Below are 16,592 nucleotides of genomic sequence, written 5' to 3' on the forward strand. Positions count from 1 at the left end.
AAAACAGGAAGTATTGGACACAAGCACCATCATCCGTTCTACAGTCCCTCTCCTCCTACATTAACACTACTCAGCTTTTACTTTGGCTGAAAAATACTAAAACTCAAAACTCCATTAAAACATTGTGAAAACTGATGGTAATGGAAATGTTTTAGTCACACATGAAAGAGCCACCACCTTATAATCACATTTACTGAAGTTAATGGGATGCAACTTTTATTTTGACATTAATTTGACATATTTTAAACCACCTATACTGGCAAGTAGGCAACAGCTGTGCGAACATATTAGTCTGGAATAGTAATAGTATTTTCTTATGCTTACTGTTGATGCGAAGAGCAAACTCGAGTGAGCTTTTCCAGCTCTTCATCGCTCAGTTCCTTAGCTGAATTCCTCAGTGTTGTAACTGGACTAGGAACTGTCGTTTTCCATTTTCTTTCTAAATTAAATCAAAATAATTTTTACCCAAAGTATTAAACAAGTAGCATCTGCTTAACATAAAACATATACATGAAACTAATTAATGGAGAAATACTGACAACTCTCCTGTGTATGCTCTGCAATTTTGTTTCAGACTATGCGAAAAAGCTCTGTATCTTTTTCACAACACACTTTATTTTTATCACATCAGATTCACCAACTCTGAACCAAAACTAAGGTCAAAACAACTGCAGATGAATCAAAGTCTCAATTAATAGAACACAGAATGACAAACTCCTTGAACCTGTTGCATGAAATGTGAGAGAAAAAATCCAAAGCAGGAATACTTTTCTCTTACCAAGCTGAGAGAAATTCTAATATAAATGATGCTTTTGCTATGTAACATTTTTAAGCTGGCAAAAGGTATACTCTATTATTTAGAAATACAAAACAAATTAACTCTTTCTGCTACCCTATCAGTTTAGCCTGTACGCACCCCACTGCTCCTGTATGGAAGAAAGATTTGCAAGCAGCTGCTCATGATACAGTCGTTCAAGCTGAATGAACTTCATCGCCTTCTCATCTGAATGGAAGGTTAAAGAAAAATGCACAATAGACAGACGTGTTATGATTTATTTATATTTGGTACCATATTTGGAAGTGCAATCATTATGTACCTGAAATTTGACATAACCCAATCAAAATGAATAATGGCTAGCATATAGATTTCTGTGCAAGGAAGAAAATAATAGCAGACATGAAAACAGCAAGTAAGAAGTAAAATAAGTTGAGAAAAGTTCCAAAAATGAAAATCCTATTCCCTTCAGCAGTTACATCTTCCTGCATGCCTTAAGTCCAACAAGTTTTTCTTGAAAAAAAACGAGCAAAATGTTACTATTCTGGCAACTCTTATCGGAAAATGAAATCTTTCGGAAATGAAAAGCAAATCAATGATACAAATATCAGCATATATCTCAAGAAATACATTATATGCCACTAACCATAACTAACTGAAAATACGGCTCCTTTCCACTGACCAGCTCCCCATTGTATACAACACTGTCGAACAGCTGATTCACCTTTATCTTCTTTCTGAAGATTCTGCTTCTTTCCCTTTGGGTTATCAATATATTCACAAGGGTATACTGATAGTTACATATTTTGTAATAGCCAGGATGATTCTATTTCCATCAAGGTGAGTTGTTAGTCGTTCTGTTTAAAGCCATATTTTGACAGCTATTTGAAATTTAATTCTACAGTACAATGAGAACAGAAGTATAGTGAATGAGGTTCTTAGTAATATTGAAAAATTAGTCATGCTAGTTAAAATACTCGAGTAATTACTACAAAAACACAACCAGTACTTGTTATTCTTGTTAGCCTCATGCAACATGCACATAGCATGGCTTATGAACAACAAAATTAATGGAAAGAATATTCCCTGCCTTCAAGAAAACTGTTATTAGAATTACAGATCAGAGACATAGCCTTAGAGGATTGCAGCAACAAACCCTGAATTATTGTTAATATGAAGTTCAACACTGGATAAATTAAAATGCCTGTCATGGATAATTAATACAGTGCAACATGATCAAGTAAGTTCTTCATTAACCTTAGGAAACCAACAGTTGCAAGTACGGAGGAGATACCCTTCATAAATATGTATTATATAGTGGTGTTGAATTCCATACATCAGGTGCACATTGCATAAAAAATACTCCCTTTGATCAGCTTTAAATACAGTGCCCTTCAATTAAAGCAACTCCTATGAAAGAGAAACTGTCTTTCTATCATAGTGTTGAATGCATTTTAAATTTACTGTATTTCCCCTTGCAGAGCCATAATTTACTACAGAATTTCCCATGCCTCTAATTTGTGCTGCATATTTTGGATTTTCTGATGGATGCTTTCGAATTAGGATGACCAAGTCAGAAGTAAAGCCCAGTAATGGGTATTTTCTTTTATATATTGTTTTCATAGTATTGTGACACTATTTCTCTCGTTTTGTACTACAGACTAATACAATTTGGCTAGGCATCAAGGATACCTTTTCCAGGTGTCTTATGCTTTGTTACTTAACCGTTACAATTGCCTATTTGCTATATTTTGTTTGTAACAAATTACATAATAAAGAAATAATCTGTATGCACAGATTCTGTAATTTATGACGCATCTTAGTGAATCACATATACCTTAAGGGCTTACTGCTCTTGCCTCTTCTTTTTATAGTCTGGTCATTTTCCCTTAAAAGCAAACAGAGGAAAACCCAGTCCACCTTATCTAAAGAAACAAATTCTCTTTAAGGTTTAAGATGATCATTCTCTCCCACAACTACTGAAATGTATTAGAGTAATTGACAGCAGTTCAACTGTCACAACTTTTGGACCAAACTTATTTGTATTATCTAGGAACAAATCAAAATAAACTGGACCACTGAACTAGCTGTTCCCAGAAGCAATTACCCATATTTTCCTACAACAGTTTCTCAAACTACCTTGATATGATTTTGACTCGTTAGCATTTGCCAAACAACATGTTGCTATTGTTTGCAGGTTGCTGATCTCCCTTAGCTCAGTGTGTTTAGTATTTTCATTCTCAGCTAGACGCTTGCAGTACATACTCTAATCAAGTGTTGTGGTAATTTTCTTACTATAGCAGTGCCCTATTTGATACAACAGAAGAGACACCCTATCTAGATTGGACACATTCCCAGTTACTAACACTTAGAACAGAACCTACCCTATAAAAACAGAAGTTCTTTGAAAATATTTCCTTACTTCCTTGTTTGTGCACAACTACTAATGACTGTATCAGTACAGCTTTTGGAAATGGATTTATTACTTAACTCATATTCCAGCTGTCTGACTAAGAAGGACTTGCTAACATAGCGTATATTCACTCATGAGTAAATTATGGCTGTTCTCTTCTTCCTAACCCTGAGCCACAACCTGTAAAGCATTTCTCTTTTATGTTTTGTCATGCCAGTTTATTTTAATATCACATAACAACTTCTACAAGTAAAAGGATACATTCCTCCTCTTGAAAATAGGTCTCAGCTATCTGCAAAAGTAAGAAAAGAAAAATCAGGATTCTATCATTTTCATGAGAGTGCTAAGGATATAATATGAACTTTTAATCATAGTTTTAAACATCTGTTTTGCAGGTTCCTATTTAGTTTGGTAAAATACGAATGTTCACACTAAAGATGCTTAAAAAGAATATCAAACAACAAAGAAATACTAAGTCCTCTCACACAAATAGATTTGCACAAACGTTAGTAGGGTTTTATCTTGTTACAACCATAAAAAAATATTTCACAAACTTTTTAAACGATTGTATTAGGAAGTTTTACAATGACTTAGAACAGAAGTTGCTGAGTTTGAATTCTGTTAGTGACCATTGTTTCCTGATCTTTGACCAAATTAAGGTCACTGCTGAACTCTCCCAAACATTACAGTGCAATGTGATAAAATGGAGAAATGGAGGTTTCCTGACTGATGAGAAAAAAACAATCTTTGGAGAAAAGATACTAAAAATACTGCCTATCACAGCACCAGAGACATACCAATGACATTCCTGTTTATATCGTAGTCACAATAAATATTTCAAATACATAGATTTTGAAATATTTACAATACGAATACTTGAAATTCATGAGATAAACATAAAAGGACTCAAGCTCTCAATTTTTTTCTGTATTACTCCTAGTCCACCTCCAGAATCCAGACAATGCTACCGCAGCAGCCTTCTGCCACTTCCTTTCCTGAAGCCACTCTGCTGTGTTAAAAAGATTTAAAGATCTACCTCACGTGTCAGACCACTAAGCCTAACATCTTGGTATCTGAAGCTCTTCAACAATAGAGCAAGTCATGGAGTTAAGCCAGATGGCAGATCTTTGATTTGCACTGTGGATGTTATGACATGGAATACATCTGCAGCTCTTCTTCCTTAGGTTGACATTTCTATAACAGAACAATTAAAACTGGATTTGTAACAAGACAGCTCAGCCAAGGATGACCATTGAAAAAAACCCCTATAAATCACAACGATTCTTCAAGACTTGTTCTTTCAGATGGATGTTGAGTTAACACAGGCATGTCAAAGCAAAGAAATACCAGGGAGTTGACACAAGAAAAAAACAAACTTCCCTGTTACATTAAGAGCTCAGAGAGCTAAGGAGGTTTATAGAGAACTAAAATCATTCCAAAGCAGTTACTGAGGACCAGTAAAATCAAACATAAGACAGACTACATATAAAATACTTGAACACCTAAGTCAATCCCCAGCACTTCTAGCTTAACAAAATGTGTAAGCAGACAGTAAATGCTGTTGTAACAGCTGTAACAGCTGCTATCTTAGCCAAGGGGATCTCTAGGCCTAAGCATTCAAGATGTCTAGCTGCAACATCGTAAAAACCAACTTCGCCCTGGCTGGGTAATTTTATAATGCATTTAACAGATCACTGCAAAAAGGAACAGTAAATATATGCTCACCAAGGGTTTATACACTGAGAAGCTGTGTATAAACCGAGGGCACAGGCATGCAAATATAAGAGAAACTTATGTTCTGGTATACCAAGTTATTGCTATATCAAAGCTACATATTTTAACTGCAGATCTACTGAAATAGCTTTACTATCCTCTTCCTAGTGATGCTTTTGCTTTCAACCAGCTATTTCAAAGCCAAAATTACAAGCATGGAAGTGGCAGAATTTCCAGAAGAAAACTCGAGATGCCCGTTAGAGAAAATACTTTTTCTGTTAATCAAGTTTTCCTCAGAATTGGCATAAAGGATTACTTCTTGGGCAAAGGGCAAAACCACCATTGTACTAGAGACCATGCAACCAACTCCGAGAAAGCAACTATCCAAAGACAGTCAGAAAATGAGCATGTTTCTAATCAGAATCAGAATTTCATTTTGCCTCTGAGTTGGTGATGGGGACTATTATAGAAAAAGTAGAGCTGCTACCTGGAAAGGAAAAGGTATAACACTATACAGAAAAGCTAATGTAGTAACTTGAAACATTTTTCTTCCCATTCCTCCCTGTAGACAAATAATCTTTGAGATTTGCAACAAGAACAACAACATATTTGTGACTGCTAGAAAGCTGGGCAGGCTTTCCTAGAAAGCGGAGGAATATTGATGGCTTTGTTTGTAAACACAGTAAAATATAAAAAATATAAACCTCAGAAGTAAATACAGAACTCGACAGCATCAATGACCTTTACAAGGATTAACTAATCAGTCTTCAGGGACAGTGAATGTTGGCAGTCTTCCTATTTGCCGTGCATGGTGTGGCAAGGGCCATGCTTGCAAAATGTGTCCAGCAATTGCAGGTACCCTGATACCTGAACATTCAGGCTGAGACACCTCATAGCTGATACTCCAATTACTTCTGTGGGAGGACACAAACACTCAGTCTCAAAATCTTCAGGGCATATCAGTTTAGGCACTCAATTTGAAGGGCTTAATGAGTGAGCACTTTTGTAAAAGTCGAAAGATGCTTGTTTAAAAAAGACAACAACTCGATAGAGGAGTCTAGATTACAATTTGTGTATTCCTGGCACTCAGCCTTATTACTAACCACTAGACCATTCTGAGCTCAGTACCTCCAAAAGAGAATTGGTAAGTCCTTCTAAGGGTCTTTATTTGCACATTTTGTCTGCTATCCACAGTAGTCTCCTAAGGATTTCTGGAGCTGCCGAAGCTCTGTATCTATGTATCTATGTTTTATACATAAGTGCTTCTTAGATTCTGTAACAAAGTCTAAACAAACCACCTGAATCCCATCCAAGACAGGAAAAAAATTACATCCTATTTTAATTAGAAGTTAACCCTTAGAACAGCCCCTAATATCCTACAGCCTTTACATATTTAATACAGGCTTCCCACTAACAATATGGATTGTTAATACTCTAGAACATCTGACACAGCTCTTTACATTGAATTTTGTCATACAGAATAAAAAGAGAATGTGATAGAAGAATATTTGCTAGACTTGACACAAAAGACAGTTACTGGCAGGTTGTACTAGCAATCTGAAAAAAAGACTGAAGTTGACAGGTTAATTTGCTGGAAAAGGAAAAAAAATTCTCAATAGATTCACTTTACATGAAAACATGAATGATATCTTTAAAATCTTTTATTTTTTCCTCAGATTAAAAAGTGTGTTATGATCCTTGTAAGTTCTGTTAGCTCTCTTTCAAACACTCCATTCAAAACACTTGATATTTCTTAGGAAAAAAGAGATGGTGTTTGATTACATGTTTGAATTTGGAAATGCAGATTCTGTTCTCAGTTCTGCCACAGTTCCTGCATGACTTTCAAAAAGTTGTTACCCTTGGGGTTTGGCTTCCTTATCTAAAAAGCAGCAAACAGATTTCACCTCCATCATGTTCAATGACACTCCTTAACGTTTGTAAAGTGTTTGGATGTTTTTGCCCTAACTATGTTGTTTTCCAAAACAGACCTTTGTACTGACTCATGAACTACCACCAAATTTGGCATGGCTAAAAGTACAAATGGTTAACCCTAATGCTAAGTTCCAAATAAATCAAGTATCAAACATCTTCACTCAAATATGGATTAAAAAATGAATTTAAAATTCTATGTCAAATGTAAATTATCTATAACTGGCAATACTAAAAAGAAACTTTTTTCTCAAATAGAAACACTTATTTATATCAAAGAGAAGAATAATGCAGGAGTGTCATCACCATTTAGAAGTTTAAAATATCACAATCATTCAGTTTTCCACAATAAAGATAATGCAACTAAGTCAAACCAGACATTGCACAGTATCTATATATAGAGCCAACATTAGACACTACAGCCAAACAAAAGGTCTTCTAGTCCACTGTTAGTTTAACACAACTAAACTATAAACTAATACTGTGTCAAGTCCTATCTACATACTTGTCTTGCATCATAATCTTAGAAAGAAAAACATACTGGCCAGTTAGTAAAAAAGATTGCGTTTCAAACACACAGTATTTCTTTTGGTCTTGTAGGTATGGCAACTGTGCTACAAAATGTAGACACTAAAAACCCTTGAATCCTAGCATTCATGCATAAAATTCATGCTAGAAAGAAGTCTGCAACAGTAAAAATAATTCAAGATTTACGACGTTATTTAGACATCAGCTGTCTTGTATACTATACCAGAGTCTTACAAATTGTATTTAAGGCATGTTAAAGAGTAATGTTCCTGTATCTTCCTGCCAAACTAGAATTTAATCATTTGGGGAACTAGAAAACCCATCCTTAGGAGTTTCCTTTAACCATATACCTTCAAGCATATACCTTCAAGGCAATTTATAATTTAACATATATCAGAAGACCTTAGAGGAGACATTTGCCTTGATGACCTGTTATACATGAAAATACCCTGTTCAGGTATGAATGTTGGCATATGTTGAATTAATGCATTTTTTCCTAATGAATAAAGGTCTCAAATAAAAACAAAATTGTGTGCAACACTCCAGAACCATAGGAAGTACCTGATGGAGACACAGGGGCAGTATCTTTGAATCCATCTGCTCAACCTCTTCACGGAGCAAAGAGAAAAGAGACTGCAATGTTTGTTTTTGTTCTTTTTGGTGAAAGTTTTCATTTGCTTCAACAGCACCTTCAGCACGCACAGAATCTGTATCTGTGATAAGAGTATTTTCCTCCTTGATTGCTGTAGTTCCCACTGTAGGGACTCCTTTAAAAAGAACAAGTACTTAGATTAGGATTCAAAAAATACATCAAGTTGCTTTTTCTGGGAAATTTCAATAAGAAAGCTATGAATAAAACCCTAGTATCGTAAATAATATCCCTGCAAGTGAATAAAATACTGGTCTTGTCAACATTACTTGTGATATGTCTGTCTCAGTGTCAGCTCACCTGCCTGAAAAAACACAGTAACATACATCAGGTACTTCTGTACACTTCTAATTGGGACCTGACTTTAACTTGGGGCAAAAAAACCCCACCTAGCCTAAACTGTTCTACAGAGTTATTAATAAGAGACCACGATAACCTAGAACAAAAAATGTTGTAACTGGTGTTACAGTTTCATCTAAAAAATCAATGCTTAGCTCCAAGTGGACAACTTTCTATGTTAAAACTGAATCGTAATACAGAAAAGACAGAAAGCAGGCTTGTTTGCAACAGAGTTTTGCTCAAAAAGGGCAAAAAGAAGGTAGGTGAGGAGAGACTGAACGAGGTTCTTAGATTGCCTCTTCACTCCTGCCAAGGACCTTGTTCTAGGGAGATGTCTTGGGGAAGGAATGAAGGAAGGCAGGACGGAAAGTTTGACTTGTGCTTCAAACGGTAACACAGTGGCTCCTCACAGCGACGACGAGATCTTAAAGGACAGAAAGAAGCAGATGATGACAGTAGTGGATTCAGTTGTGGGGGACAGATAGCCAGGGGGACTATCCTGAGGAGTGAAAAGGAAGACCCCCTAAATAGCTGGACAGTTTATTTGAGAGTCTAGGGAAGAAGCCAGTAGTGGTGATCTATATAAGTAACAATGACACAAGGATGTGTAAACTGAATTTAGCCTCCAGAACTCTTGCTAGGCAGAAAACTAGGTTCTCCATGGTACATCCCCTGGCAGTCCACTACTGCTTCTCTCCAATTTTATAGAAGTCAAAAAAGTCAGAAGGCAGGTGGAGGACTGGCAACATGTGAAGGATAACATAAAGCATAACAGTATAAAAATATTACAGGAAAAACTTTCTGGATGCAAATCCCACATTTTATTGTTAGAAATGCAGTATCTGTAGTATATTGCTGATCATTAATATGACAGCTATCAGGAAATGTTAAATGAGATTAGGGAAGAAGCGTAGAGCAGGCAGTAGTAGTTGCAGAAATCAACTACCCATATACGGACTGGACCAGTTTCTCACAAAGATCAGAGAATAAAAGCAATAAATAACAGCTTCCTATAACACACAGTCTTAGGAGTAATGAGAAAACTACAGCTCATTCCACCAATTAACAAGCACTTTTTCCATAAAACAATATTGAATTTGATACATTTACATAGGACTGAACTTTAAAAAAAAATCCGATTTTTTTAAAAACAATTTAGAGAACTTGGCCACTGAAATGTGCACAATAAACTTTCATAAACTCAAGTTATGATGAGTATGTTATTATTCCCCAGCTACACCCATTTTCTGAAAATCATGTTACCATTTAAAAGCAGGACAGGTGGGAGCACTGTTTCAAGTAACCATTGCACTCTGACTGTTTCTAAAGCTTGGACACAGCGTATTTCAGACTCCTTTGTGTTCATTGCAACGAAAACCCTATAGTGATGATTCAGGTTTAAGATTTAGGGATTAAGAAAGGCATTAGCTTGTCCACTGGAGGCTCCACCACTCTATTTTTGGTTATTTTCAACTTTTTATTAAGTAAACTACTCAGGTCAGGAGTACTAATCATCTCTGTGGGTGGCTATTTTCATAGGGCTTACTGCCAAGACAAAATATGGGTGTAACTTAACATTGCTTTTTCAATACTAATGCGTGTCTCTGCTTTTCCAGTATTTATTTGGGCTTGCTGTGGGCCAAAACCAACAAGAGACATAACTGTATGCAAGACACAAACTAGAAAGTTACTTTCAGAAATGGAATTAAGTCTGTCTTTAAAAATACAGCTTTCTGTTCAGCACATGATCATGAAAACAGAAAAGAGGAATCACTTGTTCTGGCAAACCTTTTCTCTCAGAAAAAAACCTCCGAACCAAAACATTACTTCAAACTGCACTTCATTAAGCAGTTAATAATCACCTGTCATATCAAAAAATGAATGTTGAGTGAAACATGCTTAGTAGCAACTATCATGAAAAACCACCATTTTAACGTTATCGGGGTACTGTTGCTAACACATAGTTTATAAACTGCATATTATTCCTATGTCTAGTTGAGCTGTCACTCACTTGGAATTGAATTCTGCCCTCAAATTACTCCCGATTCTGAAGCAAGGCCTTACAGCCATTCAGGTTAATTCTGCCTTGTTCTATTTTAAACACAAGACAACATTTGTGCCTTAGTAGCACCATAACCAAGAATTATTTAATGATAAAGGTGTTATGGGCTAAGAACTCTATTTTTTTTTTCCTCCATATTCTTGAAAACAGCACACAACACTGCTTTCTCTGCTTTCTCCTGGAATCAATCAATCTTACTGTCTTTTTTTTTTTTTTTTTTTTACTAAAGATTAATACCTTACAGGTATTTCTGATAGCTTAAGAAGCAAGGGTTAAGTTTTTTCACTTTTCAAAGCATTGATATTTACTCCATGCATTGATCTTTGGTTCCATACTAGAACGGAACCAAAGCCTTTATGAAAATAAATGTGAAAACCCACAGAAGATACCAGCTCTCCAATGGCCAGATCACTCACTAGGAATGTGGCGGAGAGACGGGTTCAAGTTTCTGCTGTGCCAGACTCACAGAGGTTTCAACTGACATCTTGTACGCCTAGCTGGGTGTGCCAATGTTTCCTAAGGGGAGAAGCAAACTTTCTCAAAATTGCCTTAAGTTCACAGAAGCAGCCCTATGTTTGCAAAAAGATCCAATTTTGACAGACCCTGTGAATAAAAACGACAAATGCATTTTTCACTATGTCTCACCTTTTTTTTGTTTTGTCAGTACTGCAAGTCTATGAAATTAAGATGCTCTTGCCACCTGCATGAGACTGAGTCAGAGGTGCAAGTATGAGGTATTTGCTAGCAAAATAAAATTATGGATATTCTCCTCTGTTTTTTAATTGAATTTTAATTTTCACATTCAGTAGCATTAGCTTAAGTCACCAGTAACAGAAGTTTCTAGTACAGAAAACATATGGTAATCTTTTTTAAACATTCTTTGGTACTCAATAGGAGAAAGCTGGGTCAGACTGATTCATTCAAGAACTATTGGTGGAAGAAAAAAAAAAAAAAAAAAAAAGACCAGTAACTGTTAAAAAAATATTTCCGTTTTAAGAGAAGAGATTTTAAGACAGAAGTGTTGGTGGTAAAGACATAACCCTAACTAAGTAAGCTCAAAATCTTGTTTAGTGCACCACAGAACCCTAAATAAAACAACATTGCTTGAGTTTTCATATAATTTGATTAGTTTATATTCATATATTTCATTTGCTGCAACACCAAATCCATCCCAACCACTCCACTTTCTTTTCCCGGCTCCAAGCTGCTTCAAGAAATAAGCTGAATAATTTACAGGAAAAGTGTATGTTGCAGAATTTAACCTGGGGAAAAATGATTAGGTGCAAGTTACCGTGCTATACTATGGTAAGGAATGACAGACTGTGATTTTACAATATTAAGTTACTAGTTATGCCAGGACTGATCCATGGAAAAAGATTAAATTATTTTCAGAGAAAAGGGATAATTTGAAGTCCACATTTACAAAAATACATTGAAGCAGATGACACTTCATGAGTCACTATCTTTACTGCACTAAAGTTAGTACAATTCATTACAAGGAATCCAAGTATGAATAATCGCCAAAGTTTAAATTTGTCAATTTAAATTTACATCACTTCTTTGATCACCAGTGTCCTCCTTAAACAGATATAAGCCTAGTCTATTCAAAACTATTATTAGCGTACAAAAAGAACGTGAGAGGAGTTTACGATCTGGAAGCTATAGACTTGTCAATTCCTTCCAACAAGTCTACTGCAGCATCCAGACAGCTAAAGGAGATGCTTCTTCAAACAGTGCATAGGTGAAATCTTGGAACTACCTACTCCAAGACACCGAAATGGACTCAAAACCCAACTGCAAGTCAGGGGACAAATTCACCGTAATTATTATTACAGTCTATCAATTTCCACTTGGGGAAGTCCTGCATGGATAATTGCTGATGGCAAGGAGAATACATGAACAATTCGCTACCTTTTTGCCTTGTCCTTACATTCTTATCTATCCATCCTCTATTGGCCACTGAGAACTAGGTGAATCTTCAACAAGATACAGTGATTCTTAATCTTGCATTCCAGCCTACCGGTTGTAGGAGCTAGGATAGTTCTAGCTCCAACACATTCCAAGCATATACAGAACCATAACAACCAAATACCCGTAACTGTTTATGCTCTATAAGCAAATATTTAGAGGGTTTCAAACACATTACAAGTGTGAGTGCTTGCTCTTTCTTCTGAAGCAAAAATGTATGTCCAGAGCATAAGATCGGCTCTCCAGCAATCACCAATCTCCTGTTGAGTGAGTCCCAAACAAATAAAAAGAAGGAAAATGTAGTTTTCCATACTCCAGGTCCATTGCTTTAGTCACTAGCAAGAGAAGGAATATGAACAACACGTTTTTTAAGTCAAATGTCATCTTTTCCAGAATGGCAACATTTAACAGTGACCCTAACAGGTTTGCTTATAGGGGCAGAGAAGAAGAAATCCATAAATCTCTTCTTTAGCTATGAGTCAAAGTAACTCATCCATGATTTCTCAATAGTTAAAATAAAAGTTAAAAATATCACCATAATACATGCTGTACAAGTATTTAGTTTGTGATTCCACCTTGGTTGTGTGGTTCTCTGCTGTCATACACTCATGGATCTTCCACTCTGCTTTGATTATTCTCTCCTTTAACTCTGAGTTGGTATAAAGACAAGAAAGCTAGTTTGGTTCTTTCATGTAGAGACATGCTCAGGAATTGTTTAAAATAGCTGATGTTAAAAATTAAATGAAAGATTTTCACTAAAATTAAGACATTTGCAACATCAAGAAATTGTGACACAGTCACTGCATTGTGTGAAAACAGGAGAACCATCACATGAGAATATCAAAAAAGCTAAACGCAAATTAGCCCATAATCAATGGGAGATAAAATTTTGTATTTTGATCTTTCTTCTATAGCAGTCAAATTTCTTTATTAATAAAGTACCAAGAACTTGTTCATAGGAATCCAACAAAACCCTTATGAGATCTGCAGGCAGGACATTCTCTGTTGTGGTATTTTACATCTCTAGATTTTTCCCATGAAATGTTCTATATTTCAGATTTCTGCTTTATGCCTTAAAATTACCATCTACTGCACATGGCTTGTTTTGTGGTACTTCATCAGTTGATTGCATGTATCAACAAGAATACAAACTAACAGAGAGACAAAACAAGCAAAGTTTGACTTTCAGCACTTGGGTGAATTTCTCCTTCTCTTCCTCTCATCCTGCTTCAGACATCCGTGTCCACACAACTGTATCACATTTCACCAACTTGTTTTTTCTTATTCCCATCCTACAGATGTTTTTTTTCTCAATTACTTCTGCCAATCTTTTGTTTTAATTAAGTATTTTCTTCCATTTTTAAACACTAAATCTACAGTTGAAATACACACTTAATGACCCTTCTGCATCATTTAATGAGAACTCATTCTCCCTATAATGACATATTTCAGGATCCTCTTTTCTCTACTAGAAATTATAATTTTTTCTCTTCTAGATTTTGCCTGTATGTACAAGAAACAGAATGCAAGGCTTCTTTTTTTCCCCTTCTTTATCTATTTTATAATCTTTTAAGATCTCCATCAGTTTTCAGATTAGTCCATAAAAGACCTGCCATTTAGCAGGAAAACTGTATTTTAAAATTATCTATTTTAAGTAGCCAAATTCCCCATCTTCTCAGTCTCTAGATGAAAAAAAATGCACAGGGAAAAAAAAACAGCAGGCATGATTCATTTGTTAGAAGTAACTTTCAAAGATACCTATAAAATGAAACACACTGATTTTAATTAATATATTTGCAGCACTATGACACATAAGCTTTCGTATTTATGGCAAAAACCTAATATAACAACACATCGTGTTGATACAGACAAATCCTACTTATTCAAAAAGGCAACAAGCATTTCAAATAAGAACATGTAATAAGAACCTGCAATAAACATTTACATTTTCCTTGTCCAATTCATATCTAAAAGATCTAAAGGAAAAGTAATGTCAAAAATTGAGAGAAATAAATTTTTCCGCTGCCCATTACCCAAAATACACATCCTAGGACTATGTACTAAGCTTTGAAAAATCTAAGTACGTTTTGACAGCAGCAGGCCAAGATCAAGCGATTTGGTACTCGTACCAAGATTTCAAATCTTGATACCAGATCAAGAGACGAAAATCTTGCACTCAAGCACGATGTTCAAACGAACAAAACCACATTGCCTGAAGTTCTGGCTATTCTGATTTGGAAGTCCGCCCAATTTCCATACTGAAACTCTGCACCTCCCTCTGCTCAGGCTGCCTAGATATGTTCCATTTGCTGCACAGCCAATGTTTAAAGACAGAAGGTGAAGACACCTAGAGTTGATACTGATTTAGGACTATAAACAGTTCTGAAAAAAACCCCCAACAAACCAACAATAAACGCTTTAGTGAAATTTTAAAAATAATTAGAATGAAAACTAAAATACATCTTATTAGTTTACAGATTAGAACTACAGTGTTACTATTTTAAGCAAACACAACAAAATAATTTTTTTCATAAAGTACCTTTAGATTTTTTACTGGAGCTTCTTTTGCTTCTTGGACTTCTTTTTCCACCTGTCTGTTTTTCTGTAATAGGCTTTTCCTCCAGCTGGGGGTCCATATGGACATTTACAGATCTCCTCTCAGTTTCACTTTCCTTACAGCTTGGGGTACAGTCTCCACTGTCCATATTCTCATTATTATTGATGCTGTCCTGCTCACCTTTATCCTGTCGTCCCATAGCAATGCTACGACTGGTCAGAACCTCATTCCCATCATTGTCAAGTTGATTTTCATTTTCATCAGCTGAAGAAACCAAATGAGATGCCAAACTTTCCACTCTATAGTCAGCAGAAAGGCTGTCCTTTGAGTCTATTTGTAGATCATTTGGTGGAAATGCTCTGTCATCCATTAGAGCGCTACTTGTTGAGCCACTTAATTTCCCTCCAAATATTTTTAGACCTAAAATATAAAACCAGAAGAAGTATTTATAACATATATATTATAATGGCTAAATAACCTCGTACTTAATGCCAGCCAATAAAGAATCACATTAGCCAAGTGACACACTTTAAAAGCATGGAAAATTTTTTTCAAACAGTAATCCATTGCCCCATTGTAAGTCTTACAGCAAAGCATATTGACATACAAAACACTATCTATGAACTTGTATTTTTATCCAGTTAGAATTGGTTCCGGTTACCTGACCAATAGCACAGCTGATCTTTACAGCAGTGCTCAGTGTTACAGGTCAGGTAACGAGAAAAACAAAAAGATAAACAGAAACCACTCCTACCACCCGCCTCTAAATCCATGGCTAAAACAAAAGCATTCTTGTCACATAAGATCATAGTTTGCCTGAAATGAAAATAAACCAGAGAGGAATAAAAGCAGAACAACTTTTAATTCTGTCAGTGATGGTATCACATCAAATACGCAGATAGATTAACTGTAACAAAAACTAGATGCAAGCAGACCTGTTTATTGACTCATATTGTCACTTTATTTTCAAGAAAACTTTCAACATGTCTTCAGTATACAGAGAAGCAGATGGCTTGTGAATAAAAAAACCTAATCCTCCACCTACTCTCAGCAGGGGTCAATTTTCCCTTTTTGTGAACATGCAGCTCTAATCAATGCTGCAATTAGATGCGTATTTGCAGGGGAAAAAAAAAGGTAACTCTTAGCAGCAGTTACACAATACTTATACGGGACTGTTACTGTATCAGTTCCCATCTTTAGCTTTTAGAACCGTGGCAATAGTGCTGGTTTAACTTAGCAGCTATACAGATGAAACAGAGCTCCATTATGTGCATCTTATTAGATTTAGCTCACATATTTTAAACAGCGAAGCCAAAAATCAGCAAGCACTCTTGTATTACAGAAGAGCTTAGACAAGCCTCCTACAGCAGCTTCCTATGCTTTCCTTTAAATGAAAAGGCATTTTGGGAAACCTGTCTTCACCAGGCTTTCTTCAGTCTTATGTCCTGGTATATACAACTGAAACAACTGAAATACAGGCTTGCTAAATATGCAAGATAATGTTTCATTTTGCTTGCTAAAAGAATTCAAATTGCAGAAAAATTTTAAAAAATGCCTTAGAAAATAAGTAGGTTTTCCTTCATACATGGAAACATATTTCTGTTAGAGATTACTAAAAAGATTTTCCCAAAATCATTCCTCCACAACTTTTGCAGTTTC

At 35.7% G+C, this 16,592-nt stretch overlaps 1 protein-coding gene across 2 annotated transcripts in view; it reads right to left on the bottom strand.

Moving 5' to 3' along the window:
• CNST (consortin, connexin sorting protein) overlaps positions 1–15,310 on the bottom strand; it is a 35,031-nt gene extending 19,721 nt beyond the window's left edge. Inside the window, exons 1-5 of one of the 2 annotated variants that reach the window (XM_086482333.1) lie at positions 14,916–15,310; positions 7,920–8,113; positions 3,450–3,480; positions 917–1,003; positions 325–439 (exon numbers count right to left, since the gene is read on the bottom strand). In XM_086482333.1, the coding sequence (XP_086338459.1) occupies positions 325–439; positions 917–1,003; positions 3,450–3,480; positions 7,920–8,113; positions 14,916–15,303 (815 nt within the window). In that variant the 5' untranslated portion in view covers positions 15,304–15,310. Of the gene's footprint in view, positions 1–324; positions 440–916; positions 1,004–3,449; positions 3,481–7,919; positions 8,126–14,915 lie in introns of both variants that reach the window. The other variant, XM_009950241.2, reaches the window with a different exon arrangement.
• Between the last annotated feature and the right edge of the window lie 1,282 nt (positions 15,311–16,592).

The sequence above is a fragment of the Leptosomus discolor genome, chromosome 2 (assembly GCF_034619465.1).
Source record: "Leptosomus discolor isolate bLepDis1 chromosome 2, bLepDis1.hap2, whole genome shotgun sequence".
In the NCBI taxonomy this organism is placed as follows: Eukaryota; Metazoa; Chordata; class Aves; order Leptosomiformes; family Leptosomidae; genus Leptosomus; species Leptosomus discolor.